This window comes from Alligator mississippiensis, chromosome 14 (assembly GCF_030867095.1).
Source record: "Alligator mississippiensis isolate rAllMis1 chromosome 14, rAllMis1, whole genome shotgun sequence".
Taxonomy (NCBI): Eukaryota; Metazoa; Chordata; order Crocodylia; family Alligatoridae; genus Alligator; species Alligator mississippiensis.
In genome coordinates, this window is record NC_081837.1 from 3,886,801 (window position 1) to 3,903,302 (window position 16,502).

The window sequence follows — 16,502 nt, forward strand, 5'->3', positions numbered from 1 at the left end:
TGAATTTAAGCCCTGAAGCTTGTGGGGTTTTGTCCCCTACAAAAGTGTAACTGCTGCAATTCTGTTATAACTGGAAATTCTTGTTATCCATCTAAATGTCCTGTCCCTTTTAATCTCGCTAAGTGAGATTTAACATTAGAGTGCAAACAAAAACAGGTGTCGCTCCGCTGTTTTTCAGCCCAGTGTGGATGGAACTAAGCCTTGTTTTAATCAGATTGAAAAGAAGTCATCTTTGCTTTAGCCAGAGTTTTTCTATCAGAATTAAATCACATGGTATTTTTAAACTGCTTGCATCACAGTTTGGCTGGATGAAACAGTGACACAGATGGACCACAGTTGTATTTAACATCTACGGATAAACTTGGCTGTGCTCATGCTGTGGGAGAGAACCTCATGTATAAATTAGGCATTGCCCATAATCTTTCTTTAAAAAAAACCCCAACATTCTTCTGAGTAGCCTGAAAGTCATAAAAGTCTAGAGGGAGAGAGTACTGTGATACCTGAAAACTTGCCTATATCTGTTGTTGGTCCAATAAAGATATCACACACAAGAATACTTGCATCTTATATAAAAATGTGTTTCTTTATTGCAGTTTTACCTGCTTGCTCAGTACTGTTCTTTTGTTATATTTATCTAAAGAGTTGTACAATATATATTTTTTTCAATTCCAGATATATGTATAATTTAGGGAAATACTAGCAAAAGTATATATTGAGATAAATATGGAAATAAACTGAACTTTTATGGCTGCTGGACTGTATCCAGACAGAGTGGGGGGGACGTGATCCCTGCCTCGAGGAGTTTGCAGCTGAAGGAAAGTAAACTGTGCAGTACAATTCAGTTCACAACAAACTCAACACTTGAGAGACTGCTTTGATGGCAGTGTAAATCTAACAAAAACTGAATGACCAGACTCCTAACCTAATCCTTTTGCTGACTCCCTGTGGACTACAGAGAAAAATTAACCTTGCAGTGTGCCATTAAGGTTACTGTACTTGGACTGTTAGTAAAATAAGTTTTTGTTATACGGGTAATTCATCTTAGCTCAACATTTGTTCCTTACACTGGAAGGAAAATTACAGATACTTTTGTATGTGCTTTAAAAGATTTTCAAATTTTATTGTAGCTTAGCAAGCACCTCCTTTTCTGATATGCAGATTTATACTTTCTACTGTAGTACTCCCAAGTGAATTATTGTATAACAGTTATCACTTTATAACAGTATAAAGTACCCACCCTCCATAGTAATGGAAACTGCCAAATTACAAGAATCCATGCTATGTTGTAGCTAGAATGATTTAAAAACTCTCTTGTACGAAAATATGAAACCAAAAACATCACTGATGAAATGTTCGGATAACCAAGAGTTTCTTATCTGACCTGTATTTTTAAAAAGCACCTCTGTCAGAGGCACTATGACTATAACTTAAGTAGTCTCAGAAATAATTCACTACTTTGACCATCCTTTCATCTTAACCTTGTCCTTTTATGTTTGATTTCCTAGGACATTGGTCAGTTTAGACTGATTTTATTGTGTTTTATATCATAAACTGGATGTTAGTTTATGGTCTATTTGGGACAAACTCAAAAACCCAGTCTGCTCATGTCCCCCGAAATAACTGTTTATCTAAACTCCATGGCAACTTTTAGATTTTTTTTTTATTTCTAGAGGATTTTTTTGTGTCCTTGAGGACAGAAATATGAGATCTTATTTCTGGAAATCCATGCAATAATTTTATTTCTAAACGTAAAGAAAAAAAGTTTATGTCTTCATGTGCGGTATTCACAGTACATTTGTCCTTCAAGGATACTGCCCCAAACTTACCTTCTTCAAAGAAGATGAATTTTGTAGGCTTAAAGAAGTTGATAAATTACACTTTTTTTTTTTTCGTTAAAATTAGATGGAATCGATGTTTTAACTTAAAAGAGGGCCTTATTAGAAAATAAAGGTGGAAAAATTCCAACATGAAAGCATGACATTTTGTAGCTCTATGAATGTGGGTCATAAAATCATTCTGTATGAGTAGGGCTGGGGAACAGCTTACATAAAAACACACGCTACATTTTGTTGCTTTAAATTACCTATGACACAAGTTATGAAAAATGGGAAAATTAGTTGCATTATAAAGACTTTCTTGATGTGACAATGACTAATCCAGAAGTGCTTCAGATAACACTGGCTTTTTTTAATACTTCTGAAAGATCTTTCCTAAAAGGGGACTTTAAAATTAATTCTAACAGAGAAAGAGGAGTTTAAAAGGAGAAATTCCAATTTAATAAAACAAATGAAACAAAGAGCTCAACTTTGTAACCATTTTCTTAATGTTTCTTTTCATTATACAGGACCTTTTTAAAGTTTTTTTGGCTGATGGCGTCTGTGGCTTTCAGAAATGTTATGACTACTGCGGGGCAGTTTTATACTTTTACTGGTTACTATAAAATCAGCCCAAGTTTACAACTTTCCTGATGTTGATTTTTCAGTAAAAGGTAACATTTGAAAGCTGCAGTAGTGGGTGAAGTGCTTCTTAAAGCCAGTATTATGCCAATTTCAAACCTTTTAAGAAAAACTTTTAAGGCCACCTGTAAAATACTGTAATTTATATACCCCCACACATGCATGCAGACACTGTACTTTTAATTTTACCTTTTAAATATTTTTAATGAAAAGACATGTTTCTTTGATTTTTTTTTTTTTTTTTAAACCTACCATAGAAGGAATTACCATTGTTGGCCTTCAATGCAGAGAATTTTAACTGAATTTTTGCTGTCCTCCTGAATGTATTAAAAACAGGACAACTGATATTTCTTTGCTTTGGGAAATTGTATTGCTCTGCATTTCTCTACTATTTATATTTAGCGAAATAGAGTTGCACTGTAGCTGAGGCCCAGCATTATCCTTTCATGAAGGATTAATGATATTACATCATCTCTTGGAAAAAACTGAATTAAAGTGGAAAGGATAGGTATGTGCTTAAAAGCTCTGCACAGTAGGCAAAAGTAAACTGATTCTGTAGCTTAAAGTTACATTAATTCTCTTACTATGTTAATAAGTGTTATCATTATTTCAAAGAGCAAGATGGAATATAGACAGAAATATCATGATATAACTTGCATTCCAATTTTCTGTGCGAGTATAAACTGAGTCGGGTATTGCCGCATATGTAACATACACCACATGTCAGCTGTTTCCTGCTTCACTGTTGACAAGAGCCCCATTCATAACTCGTCTTTTTATCCTTTCGGTGAATAAGTAATTATTCAATATAGAAGGCAGGATATTTGGAACTGGCTATTTAATGTGGCAGCACACCGTAATGAAATCTGCTGTTACTGGCAACCTGAGAGGGGAATGTAACAATTCCAGCATGGGTGTAACTTTATCTGCTTTGACGGCCTGTTTATTTGGCACATCAGTGAACCTTTTATCCCAGTGAGTGACAGCTCCAGAAGGGTCACATTTACATCCATTCTATCATGTATTGTAATATTTAATGGCGGACAAGGTTGAGTGGGACCGAGGGTAATTTGAACTTGCGTTTCCAGAGAGTGGAGGCTAAGAGACAGCTTGATCCCCAGTATTGTGGTGTAACACACGCCATGACTTAGCATTTGTTTATGAGGGATAATCATACTGATTACAATTGAGAGGAAAAAAATATTTCAGCTGTTGTACCATCAAACTAAAATTCAAGTATAAACTATTTTACAGTAGTCAGATATGCTGGTTGATTATTTTTGGTTTTTTACTGTACAGGTTTCTTTATACTTTCGTTGTCCCCTCCTACTCTCATCTTAATTATAAGATTCTTTAGTCGTCTTAGTTGTCTGTTTTTGGGAGAGGTTGGGAATATTAAGTTTCTCAGTAACAAAGTAATTAGAATAAAAAAATCAGCTGTCCTATTATACAAAACATTTTTTTCCACAATTCAGGAACTCTACAGTGGCTGTTCCTTTGGTTCATCTCTAATTGGCTCATGGCATAATAGGATGATGGAGGATCACTAATGGAATATATGTTATGCATCTAATGCAACCAAATTTGATTTGCAGATGAAATAAAATTAAAACATAGCTCCCAGTATTTTAATTTGAGCATCCAGTCAGATCTCATTCCTACAAGGCACTACATGCTTGTGTCCTGCTCCAGCAGAGCTCTTAAGCACATGCTCAAATTTTTGTTTGTGAGAAATCCTTTTGACTTCACTTGCGTGACTCAGTTACTTAAGTGCTCTACTGGATTGGAGCCAAGTACTCAGCACCCTTTAAGATCAAGCCCTCAATGGAAAATTGATTTCCTTTAGCAGTCGAACAGTTTGTAGATACCTGTTCAAGTTAAAAGAAATAATAAAGTTTTAGACCCCACACTGTTGTTTCTCACTCTTTTGTTCTGCTACGAAACAAAGAATTGCCATCCGAGTTAAAGGGCAGTATGTAGTATCCCTTGCATAAGATGTTCTGCCTCCGTTCTCAAGGCATGAGATCTCTTAACACCAGGTGTCCTGCATGGCTTGGTACTGAACTGCTGTGTCTTTTCCCTGGATAATAATGATCTGTGTCATTGGTCAGTTCCCTCTGATTTGCCATACTTGATGACAGTAAAAATGAAATAGGAAGTTTTTCTTCTTGCTTTGTAAAACCTGAAATTCTCCTCCCTTTTCTGAAGCAACCCAATAAACTGATGAAAGTGGGTCCAATGAAAGGGATCACAAAAATCCTTGCCACTGGAACCAAAGATGTGCTTCAAGTTTGGTACCCATGCGTTCACTTTAATAACTTCACTACAGAAACATAGTAGTCTTTCATTTCAATTAAAGCAGTAGCATGTTAAACTAAAAAAAATCTGCTACAGAGTATCAAAGAATGTTCTGAGACTGAGCAGTTAGCCAATTTGGTAATCACTTAATTTTTTTACTTGTGACATATTGTCTTCTCTATGATTTTCTTGTACTTTTCCCTTTTGACTTAATGCATTTAAAAACTATCTTTAGATTTTGTAATGCAACCTGTAATTTGAGTCCCTTCTTCACTGTCTCATACCTTGAACTTGTGGTTTAGTGGGATGTTTTGAACTATTCTAAAGGAAAACTTCTGAATAGTTCATGCAGAGATTTGGTACACGCGCTTTGTCTTAAGCCTTATCTTGTTCTGGTTGCAGTCTCCCATCCTTTGTACTCAGTGTTCCTGTTCTTCGAAAGAAAATGGTAAAGATGCTAGTAATACAAAGAGGAAGGAAAATGGAGGACAGCCACTCATCCCCAAAATATATTTTGGAACTCGAACACACAAGCAAATAGCTCAGATTACTAGAGAGCTGCGAAGGACGGCATACTCTGGCACCCGTATGACAATTCTTTCTAGCCGGGATCATACTTGCATTCATCCGAGGGTGTCCAGTAGTGGCAACAGGAACGAAAAATGTGTAGAATTGCTGGAAGGAAAACATGTGAGTAGTTCTATTTCAGAAAACTAATATTCATTTAAAAACATTAGAACAAAGATTTATCTGTCTAAGTAGCCTGACTGAGTAAAATTTTAAGTTCTCAATGCCAGGCTGGTTGGAAGCCTTTTTGTAACACCTCAAAGATATAACACTTCAACTGATTCATTTTAGTTTAATTACATTAATCATTACTACATTTTGATTCATATCATCAACATTTTAAAAGCATATGATGACGAATAATGTTTGCGCTTGATTGAATTTGAGAGGTTAATTATAGCTGTAATAACACTTTTGCCTATACAAAACTTATATTCTCATAATTATTAAATTAGGTATTCAGCCCTGGTTTCTCTGTGTCTATTTATTCCAGGAAAAAAACAATAGGAAATGACCAATAGGAAAACTTTTTCCCAGCTGTCTGCATTTAGCATAGGAAAGTTTAAAAGCTGTAAACAATTTTCCCCCTTTCTTGGTCAGCAACACAGATACGATCGTCATAAATGCAGGGAAATGAGTTGAGTGACAATGACAAAGTGTTCCGTGAATATATAGCATGCAAAAGGTATCAATAATGTTGGTATATTTTTCTAAACTAGGTTTTTGTTGGTTTTCAGTGTGCAGCTCAGTTATCTGGCAATCTAAACTCATAAACAAAGCTTTTTTCCCTTTTTTTCCCGCTCTCTTTTTTCTTTTTTTTTTCCTCTCCAGTGGTCTTTCTTTTAAGGCCTAAATTCTGTTTGTCTTTTGGGCTTCAGGTTTATTTTTACTCAAGTGTAAGTGAACATTTGCTTTTCATGTTCTTGAGCCCTAAGGGTAAGTTGTAGTGGTAATGAGGGCCAATTACACTGTCACTCTAGGTGTCTGTGTTTACTAAGACCATATTACAGAAGTGAGTTGATAAATAGATAACTGACAATTTGTGAGAGAAAAAAAGCACTAAGTGTGATAACACTTCAACTGACAACCTTCCCCTTAGGGTTGTGTTACAGTGTTAAAAAGGGATGAGTTTTCCTGTTCTGGTTATCAATCTTCATGTGCCTAGGCAGCATTAAATGCCGTCAAAGGATATCTTTCCAGGAATCTGTTCTCAACTTTGGTGCTTATTTTCAAATTATATACTGTATTTTTATTATGAGAACTATATTATTTAATTCATAAAAACTAAACTTATAACAAAAGAAGAGAAGCAAAAAGTGGCGTTCAGGCTGATTAGAGCAGAGAAGTAAAGGGGAGTTTATATCTTAAGAACAGCTCTGTTAATCAGTGTTAAATTCCCCAAGTCTCCCTGTACCTTGCAGGTGAGATTTGATCCATACATTTAGATTTGCCTGTCCACCAAACCCAAACACCCCAGGATGGTGTGCTGTGTTCACATGCTTGAGCACCAGCAGAAGGACTGGTTTCAAAATCATGGGTTGAGTAATAATTTTACCTTCACTGTTAAACAAACTGAAGTCCTCCTGAGCTGTTACCAAAGAGGCTTGTTCACATGAACAGGCTAAAGTGGATTCTAATATTGATTAAAATTCATTAGATACCTCTGGTTGGAAATGTGATGATATGAGTGCATTAAGTTATTTGTGGTGAACATAAATACGTTGTGTTAATTTTTTATATTGTTTTTCCTGATTTTGAATCAACCATTGAGTTGATGCTCCTGAAACAAATGTAAAGACGTCTTTGATTCCACTGGAGAAATATGCTTTACTCGTTTGCGTTTGAGAGGTTATACTTTTGTTTCTGACATGATATTTGTAACTAGAATCATTAAAAATAATAAGCAACACTTTCAAAGTATTTTTAAATGAAATAAAAATTTTCACAACGATGTTTTTAACAAAATATGTAAAAAAAATTGTTTTCACCATTGTTTTTATTATATTTGACTTTGAACTTCTAATTACTTACACATATTTACTTTTAGGGCAGCTCCTGTTCTTATTACCATAGTGTCCATAAATTAAGTGAGCAACATACGCTACAGTTCGTACATAAGAAGTGTCAGGCTTGGGACATAGAAGAACTTGTGAGCCTGGGAAAGAAACTGCGTGCATGTCCCTATTTTGCAGCTCGAGAGCTCATGTCGGGGGCAGATATTGTATTTTGTCCTTACAACTACCTCCTAGACCCCCAGATAAGAGAGAGCGTAAGTATATTTGTAAGCAGACCTTTGTTTGTTGTATTAACTCAAGGTAAATGGAGATGAACAAAGAATTTGACATCAAAGGGACACCGCCAACTTTAAAAAACTACCCCCCTATCTGAAATCCTTTCTAGTATTACATATATCACCTAAATTAAAGAGATTAAAGAGTGTAGAAAGGAGGTGGTTTACAGTTTGTTTTGGGTTTTATTTTTAATCTGTATATACAATAATACCCCAGGTAACATTTAAGTAAAAGTTTTACTGGTTTTACATTTTAACTAGTTAATTGTATGAATTTTTCACATAGTAGAAAACAAGCGTTAAAAAAAAAACGGGGGTATAATTTTGTTCTCATTCACTCTGGGTTTTTCTGTCTTTCTTTTAAAGAACTTGCCTAATTCTTGTACTGCAGAAATTTGATCAAGGTCTTTAAAAAAAAAAAAAAAATTCTATTGCTTGCAAATGTGACACACAATCTGGATAACTTTGTTTTTTAAAGACAAACCTGCTTGCTGCTGTTACTTACTTATCTATTTCACTTTGTCTTACTGGACAATTGTTTTCTTTTGTAGATGGAAATTAAGCTAAAAGGCCAGGTAGTTATTTTAGATGAAGCCCACAACATTGAGGACTGTGCACGGGAGTCGGTTAGTTACAGCGTTACAGAAACCCAGCTGAGATTTGCTCGTGAAGAACTGGATTCCATGGTCAACAACAACATCAGACGGAAGGATCATGAGCCGCTGCGGGCTGTCTGTTGCAGTCTGGCAAAGTAAGACAGCTATCTTGATTTCCTTATCTTGATTTCCTTTTCCCAAGTATTTGCTTTTTCTTAATCTTTCTTTTCTGGGCCTCTTTTTATACCAATGCCATTTGCTAGAGCCCAGGTAGCATCAGTGATAAGATGCCATAACTTGACACCTCCCCACCCTACAGTTCCCCTTGGTTTGATTTGGAGGACGGAAGAACAATTTAAGGGGAAGACATTGAGTAATAGATTGAAGCAAAATATTTTTGGAAATATCTAAGTGCTTAACTTGCGTTCTTGAAAGTAGGAATTAGTCTTCCAAATTATCTAGGCATGTTTGAAAACTACCTCAAGACCTTGAATACTCATCTTACCCTATCTGTGCTTCCATTTCTCCATTTGACTAACAGGGATCTCTTCTACGTCATAGCTTTTGTCAGAATCAATTCGTTAACATTTATCAAATGCTTTGAGAACCTTCGAGAGAACGTTATCACATCAGTACAAAGCAGCGTTTAGTCAGTTTTAGAGAGACTTGCGTTCCCATGGAAAATTTTCCCTCCTCAAGCTGTGGAAAACTGTGTGTTAAATGTGTGGAGAGAATAGGCATTCATTGCTGATTTAGTAAAAAGGCAGTCATTTGGGTTTTGCTTTTATTTTAGACAGTGCAAATGGCAATGCCTATGGTTAAAGTTGCCCAGTACTTTCCACTATAAGATCCTGTTTTCAGTTGCTTGTAACTTTGCCAAACTGTCCCATGCTGTGAATCTGCTGGAGGCCAATTTTTTTTCTCTCCAGCTAAATTAGTTCAGCCATTTCCAAGAACAAGATCAGTGGGAAATCTGTTTTTCTTGCAATTCTTCTGTTGAAATCTCTAATGCACCACGCTTTGGAAGAGGCACTTGACTTATCGAAAGGGCTTTACCCACTTATTGAGGATGTACCTTTTCCTGTCCCTGTGAAAACTGGGTGTGTACATTCTCAGAAGAGGCCTGTTTTATTAATTAAATTCTGAAGAGTCTGTCAGCACTGAGCATGCTTCATAGCATTAGACCTTCTACCTATGATCAGACTGCACTTAATGCCATCCCCACTGGCCAATTGAACATGCTCCTTCCTTTGATTTTAGGGGTAGAGAAGGGCTTTCCCTGTAATTGTTCTCCCAGGTCCATCATTATGATGCATTGCACAATAATTGAGAGTGAGAGAAGACTTGCCTGTTTTCTCAGTGTTCCCCCAGCTGGCACCCAAATTTCATGGGATGTAAGCAACCTGACTTGAATACAGTGAGTTAAGGAATGAGAGTGATGTAGAAGAGTTTCCAAGGTGGCATGGACGATGGGATTAGGATCAAGAGATGGGAGGGAGGAATAGTAGTAGACCAGAGTGGAGCAGCAGATAGGAGGAAAGAAAAAAATAAGAGGCAAAGCAAGGAACAGGAGCCACGGGAAGGAGAGGACAGGAATAGGTATGGGCAGAAACTTGAGGCGGAGTTATAGACTGGGTCAAGATCTGACAGTTTGACATAGGGGAACAGGGATGCGTGGAGGATAGCAGGAAGAGAACAGAAACAGGACTGAGGCAACCACTTGGGGAAACAGAGACAAGGCCAGATGCTGGACTGGGGTGAATAGGAAGATGAGGAGGGGAAGAGACCAGATGAGTAGTGGCAGAGGAGTTTGTTGCCACTGGAGAATTTAGGATTGACCTTGTTACTTCTTAGCCTCAGCACAAGTAGGAAAACCTACTGACAAACCTCACTGAGCAATGAAGCCAATGGAATAAAAATAAGAAATAAGAAAACGAGCAGCCTTGTCTATATTAACTAAGCTTCTTTAATCATGTTTGATATCAGGGTTTTGTTACAGTGCTGCTTAGGGAAGTCTTCCTTGGTTAGCAAGTCCCTGCTTACTTTAGAGATAAGGTAAACCTTCCACTTGGCCACCTTTCCCTCTTCGCTCTGGTGCGCGGTACCATGTGCGTGTTACTGATATGAATGATTTCCTAGTAGCCACTAATTCTCCTTTCCTGGCTCTCTCAAATGTTAAAATCTTAGCAACAAATAAAAGCAACATGGCTAGAGATTTGACTGCCTCAAGCCTTTTAACCTTATCAGAAAAATTGAGGTTGATCTCATGTCAACTCTGCCAATAGTAGGGAAAGCATCTGGTGGAAAGCAAGGGACTGGGTGTAAATAGCCAATAATTAGTAAAATGTTATTGCATATAGTGATGGCTGTAGCTTACGTAAGTAATTAGGAAGATTCTCTGTCGAGTTTCCTGCCTCCAGAAAGCATTTACACCCCAGTTTACATGCCATTGATGTGCTAAAACACCAGCTTAAAGAGTTTCTTTGTGAGCATATGTGTGTATATCCATGTCTATAGAGATGTAGACAAAGGCCCAGTAAATCTGATGCCAGCTATATGGCAAATGGACTCTTTTTTGAGTAGTGATGATTTCTTCTATGTGAACTCTAGTTTGTAACCTCTTCACTAAATCATTTCCAAACTAACGGCTATGCCAGTTTACAAGGGTTTCACTGTGTGTGCCTCTTGGTATCTTTTTGGGAAGCAGGTGGTTTTAGTTCATGCGTATTGCTCTACTATTTAAAATGGTATTGTATCTCATTCAATCAATTGGAATGCAAAATTAAATAATTTTGCATTCAGTTTGGTCAGGTTTTAAATGGGATGTTTTTATTCTAGAATTAAAAATATCACATTAAACCCTCTGCCTTTAGACTGGTATAGAATTATTTTTGATTGCTGTTTGCTTTTAGCAGCTGACCATTTCAAAAGACATGTGACATAAGGTTTAGGATGAGGAAATGTTTTAATACTTCCAGAGTGTGTTCTGTCCTTCACAAGTTCATTTTGTTTCTTATATAATGGCCATAACTCTGATTCTTTGTATTTGATGTAATAACTGAAGGATTGGGGCTGATCCTTAAATTCAGTTATCACTGTTTCTTCAAATATTGCAAATTGTGGTCAAGTGGGAGATTTCCATCAGGTTTTAGGGGTTTCTTTGTTTAGCAAATTGACTTTAAAACTGTTCCATTAGGTATTTTGTTTTGCAGTGTAGTAGCAGGAGACCCGAATCTGAAACAGCCCTCAAATTGTTGCTACTTTAGTTGGTATCAGACCTGTTTTGGACAGTTGTGGAGCTGACAGCTGTCCTTCTCATGCCTCCTGCTGGCTGATGAACCAGACAGCTTTGGCATTTTCTCAGAGGGAACAGCTTGCATACTTTGTTGGATAGAGGAAGAGCGCCGTAACAGTGGATGTCTGACCAGAGACACATTTGGGCTAGAGAAAATATTATCCCTGTCATGAGGGATATAAGAATTAGAAAATTGAGTCTGGCTATAACCTGGGCACAGGCTTAAATGCTTAGGAAGCCCCACTGCATTTTCAGTGGATTATTTAGTTAGGATGAGGTTACTGCTAAATTTTTAAATTATAACACAATTTCAGGTCTCTAAATGTGAAAAGCTGCTGTTTCATTGCAGTATTGCTGTACGTAATGATCTGTTAACACTGCTGTCTTCATCTTTTGCTTATAGCAACACTAAACTATGCAGTTTTTATTAGTCTAATTGCCATAATTGCACACATGTATTAAAAACATTCATTCATGGTTAAAAGAACAACTCAATGCTTTTTATTAGCTAAAAAGCTACACGTTGGAGATAGCACAAACTAGCCAGTATCCAGTTATAGAGGTTAAATATTTTGGATAACTAAATTCTGGATTGGTATGAAACTACAGAAATATTTCCTAAATATCCCTGACATGTTAACAACAAGAAGTTATATTTTATCCCCTTTTTCAATAAACTCAGAAATGTTATAGGGGAAATGTGAACCCTTAGTGCAAATGTGAACCCTCCTTGCTTCCATCAGTGTGAATCTGGAGCAGCTTCACTGAAATCAGTGGAGCTCAAAGATACCAATCTGACAAAAGGAATAAGAATCAGCACTTAAATGCATTTAAATATCTGTCGTTGTCCTGGGAGTATGGGACAGGTTGTGAAGTCCATTTTCTGTAGTTTTCTGGAAGATATCTCACATGGTCATTCACATGAGTAAAGAAATAATTTATAATTACTACTGTTTTCTCTATTTACAGCTGGTTACAGCAAACCTCTAGTCAGCTTACAGAAAGAGGGTATGAAACCTCCTGTAAAGTTTGGACTGGAAAAGAAATGCTCACCATTTTGCATTACATGGGAATAACCAATGCTACATTTCCCATCTTACAGGTAGATTTTTAATGATATGGAACGTAATGGTAAAATGCATGATGCTGTTTGCTTTTTTTTTTTTTTTAACATGCTTAAGCTACTATAGATTGTTCTTTAAATGAGTCCAGTTTTTCAGAAATGTTTTCAAAGTATGTGCTTGCTGTAAATCAGGGGTAGGCCACTACAGTTACAAGGGTGTTAACCAGATATAGTGGGGAACCGATTTCTGTATCTTCTACAACAGAGCTTGGCAATGTTTTGGAGCAGGGGGGAACCTTCGCTCGGAGCCCAGGCCCCTTCCAACCTGGCTGACACTGCTGCTATTGGTTCTCCCCGCTGCCTGGCCAGCGTTGAAGCCCCCTGCCGCTAAAATGCTGCTGAAGCTCCAGAGGCCAGATGAAATAAATGGCTCTGCTGGCCAGATCTGGCCTCCAGCATTTTTCAAAAGTAGCAGAGACTGCCTTGCTTGATTGGTCTTACAACAACTTTATTTGTGTTTTAACAACAGATACACTGATTCAACGCCATTATTGAAAGGTGGTTCCTTGAAATATTGGCTGTTTATTCTGCCCTTGCTAACTATCTTCGTTCTAGTGGACTAACAAAGCATAATGCTGCATGCTTCAGACAGGCCTCTCTTTCTGTATGGTGCCACACATGTTGAAAGCACTGAGTACAATACAATTTCTCTTTAATTTGTCCCTTTGGTTGGGTTTCTGCAACTATATTTAGAAGTGTTATTTTAAAATGTTCTAGCAAACACTTTGGATCTGTATTGCTTTTTGGTCCGAGATAATTTTTTAGAAGGATGTTGATGTGGAGTTTGCCTGTTATAGAAACATTTTGCTGCCGTCCTTGAAAAGGAAGAAAAAGTAACAAGGTTCGATGGTGGAGAGGAGCTTATTGAGATTCCCACTGTGAGTTCTGCCACTCAGTTTGTGCTAAATGGACTATTCATGGTTCTTGCGTATCTTTTTAAAGATAACAGCAGGTCAGTGGAAATACATAGTCTGAGATGTGTTTTATTTTCCTTCTACAAGAAATATTAAAATTGCAAGGGAATGCATTTCATAGGCATCTGATTGCCATTTATCCCTCCTTGTATAAACACACATAAAAATCTTTTATGGGACATTTGGGTAACTTTGCTATACGTGATAAAGAACAAACGAGCATTGGTCGGAGCCAGGCAAAGTAGAAACATGCATAGCACAAGGTTACTTCTGCAGCTTGGCCAAGTTGTCTCTTTCTCCACTGTGCAGCACCTCTGCTATGCCAGTGTCTGGCTTCTCCTACAAAACCTATAATTTAAACAGGATTGTGGCAATGTTTTCTTTTATGTGGGTAAACACCCATTAAAAACTTGAGTTCCATACCACCAAATCAGTTTCCTTTTTTTAAATAAATAAACATCGACAAAGATTTCTATCAAGGTTTAGACTGGAATATTTTCATGTAGCATTGCCTAATTCCAATAGTATGTTAATTATTTTACATTGGTTTGAAAGTGATATAAACCAGCATTTGGACACTTTGCCCATTAAAGCCAACTGTGGCTACTAAATGTTTTGATTCCAAACTAATTTTGTAATAAGTTATCAGGAATCGGTTGGTTTGGTTTATTTTTAAATGGAGCTTCACATAACTTCGAAAAATTACATTTTTAATAATGTCTTCTGCTAGGGCATGATCCTTTTATTATAGGCAGAGTTTTGTACACAGTTAGTTTGATTGCTTAAGATAAAAGCGCATTATATTAACAATAGCTTTGATTTTTGAAAGTTTAATACTGAAGCAACATGATACAGGCATTCTGAAATGCATTTAACAAACAAAATTGTAGGCTACATCTATTAACAGTTATATTAATTTACTTCTTTATAGATTTGCAGATGACTACAGAGTTGCTTTACAACAAACATATGTTTGGACAAATGAAACCCAACTTGATATTTCAGATAGAAATGGCTTCTTTCCACAACCAAAACATAAGCGGAGTTCAAGGCAGAAAACTCCAGTCCATATGCTTAACTTTTGGTGCTTGAATCCAGCTGTGGTAAGCTAAGTGTGAAATAAAACTGCTATATAACTAGCTTAATTTGATCACAAATGTACACGTAGTAGTCTTAAAGATTGTACTGATTTTCTTAATGTTTTCCCTCCAGGCCTTTTCAGACTTAAGCGATAATGTTAGGACAATTGTCCTAACATCTGGTACACTCTCTCCAATGGACTCATTTTCTTCAGAACTTGGTGTAAAGTTTTCTATCCAGCTTGAGGCAAATCATGTTATTTCAAACTCACAGGTAAATGTTTGTGATTATGGTTCTCTCTCCTGAAATTATAACCTTGTCTATTATGAAATTAGTGGAATATTAGTTATTTATGGACATTTACTTGTATGAATAAAAATGTCAATTAAATATTTAAATAAAAATATCCTGAAAAATTGTAGCCCTATATGAAAGGAAGTAAGAAGGTAGTATTTCATCAGTCCAGCTAAAAATACATGCTTTTGATAACAGTACATGCTGCTTTAGTATCTTAATCTTTTTTTTCATTTCCTCTTACTTTTTGTTTGTTTTTTAGCATGAATCTGCCTAGAAATACCTTAATATTTGGCATCAGTTTTTTTTTTAAGTTTCCCTGTTAACTAGATATAAGCATATAACTATAACACTGAACTATTAATACAACAGGTTTGGGTTGGTACCATTGGAGCAGGCCCCAGCGGTCGGAAGTTATGTGCCACATTCCAACATGCAGAGACTTTTGAATTCCAGGACGAAGTGGGAGCACTTCTGCTTTCAGTATGTCATACTGTTGGCCAAGGGGTTTTGTGCTTTCTGCCATCTTACAAGGTAAGGAAATCTTAATTCATGTTCTCTCCTCTTAAAACCTGTTTGAAGGTTTATTGTGGCCTTATGTCCCTATGGCTGCAAACAAACATCACCTTTGTGCCATCATAAACATTTTTATGGTGATACAAAGCCCAAGCAAACAGACATCCATACAGCTTTTTGTGCCACAGATGCCCAAAACTATGGCTGCAGCAATAGGTGGTAAAAAATTGTGCTGCTTTTTTGTGTGTGGCACATGTCTGCTTTATGGCAGAAGAACAGAGGCAGCCTGGAGCTGCCTCCACTCTCCAGCTGTCCTGAGCAGGTGCTTCTGGGGAATTCAGGGCCCAATTCTTGCAGGGTAATTCCTGTGGCATACAGGATCAGGTCCTAGAAGCACCAGGAGTGCAGAGGCGTGCCCCAGGATTTCCCAGCATATCATGCTGCCACACCCTGCCCTAAAATGATGGGTAATGTCTGTGTCGCCTGGTGAAGCAGATCAGCTGTGTTAGGATACATCCAAGGACATGTCTGTCTCCAGTCTATACATCAATATATATACTGTGCAGATGCCTGTTGGAATTGCTTGGATCCTGTAGCTCAGGGGCAGGCAAAGTCTGGCCTGCGGGCTGGATCCGGTTGGCAGTGGACTCCATTTTCTAGCCGCCCCGGCATATGTCTGGGGCCGGTCTTCATGGAGACCCCAGCCACAGCTGTGCTATGAAAGCTCAAGGCTGGGGTTGTCATGGAGACTTGCCCCAGCCAGGCTGGCAGGGCATGTGGCAGAGCAGGGCAGGGAGCTGCTCTGGAGCTGCTGGGATCTTGCAATGGGGGCAGCTTGCTCCAGAGCCACGACAGAGCAGCAATCTGTAGCCTGCATGCTGTGGGCAGGGGTGCGCAGGCAGGGGATTGCAGCTTCTTCCAGCGGTGACAGCTTGGAGCAGTAGCAGAGCTGCGATCCCTTGCCTGCGCACCCCTGCCCAGAGCATGCAGGAAACAGGTTTCAGCTCTGCCCTGGCTCTGGAGCAAGCTGCCCCCATCGCGAGATCCCAGTGGCTCCAGCGCAGCCCCCTGCC

The 16,502-nt window shown here is 37.8% G+C and overlaps 1 protein-coding gene across 2 annotated transcripts in view; it reads left to right on the plus strand.

Annotated features, from left to right (window-relative positions):
- BRIP1 (BRCA1 interacting helicase 1) overlaps positions 1–16,502 on the plus strand; it is a 116,584-nt gene that overhangs the window by 19,799 nt on the left and 80,283 nt on the right. For both annotated transcript variants that reach the window (XM_059717088.1, XM_059717089.1), the window contains 8 exons: positions 5,157–5,444; positions 7,369–7,590; positions 8,163–8,362; positions 12,472–12,604; positions 13,423–13,577; positions 14,471–14,642; positions 14,752–14,892; positions 15,286–15,447. In XM_059717088.1, coding sequence (XP_059573071.1) covers positions 5,157–5,444; positions 7,369–7,590; positions 8,163–8,362; positions 12,472–12,604; positions 13,423–13,577; positions 14,471–14,642; positions 14,752–14,892; positions 15,286–15,447 — 1,473 coding nt within the window. The remainder of the gene's footprint in view (positions 1–5,156; positions 5,445–7,368; positions 7,591–8,162; positions 8,363–12,471; positions 12,605–13,422; positions 13,578–14,470; positions 14,643–14,751; positions 14,893–15,285; positions 15,448–16,502) is intronic.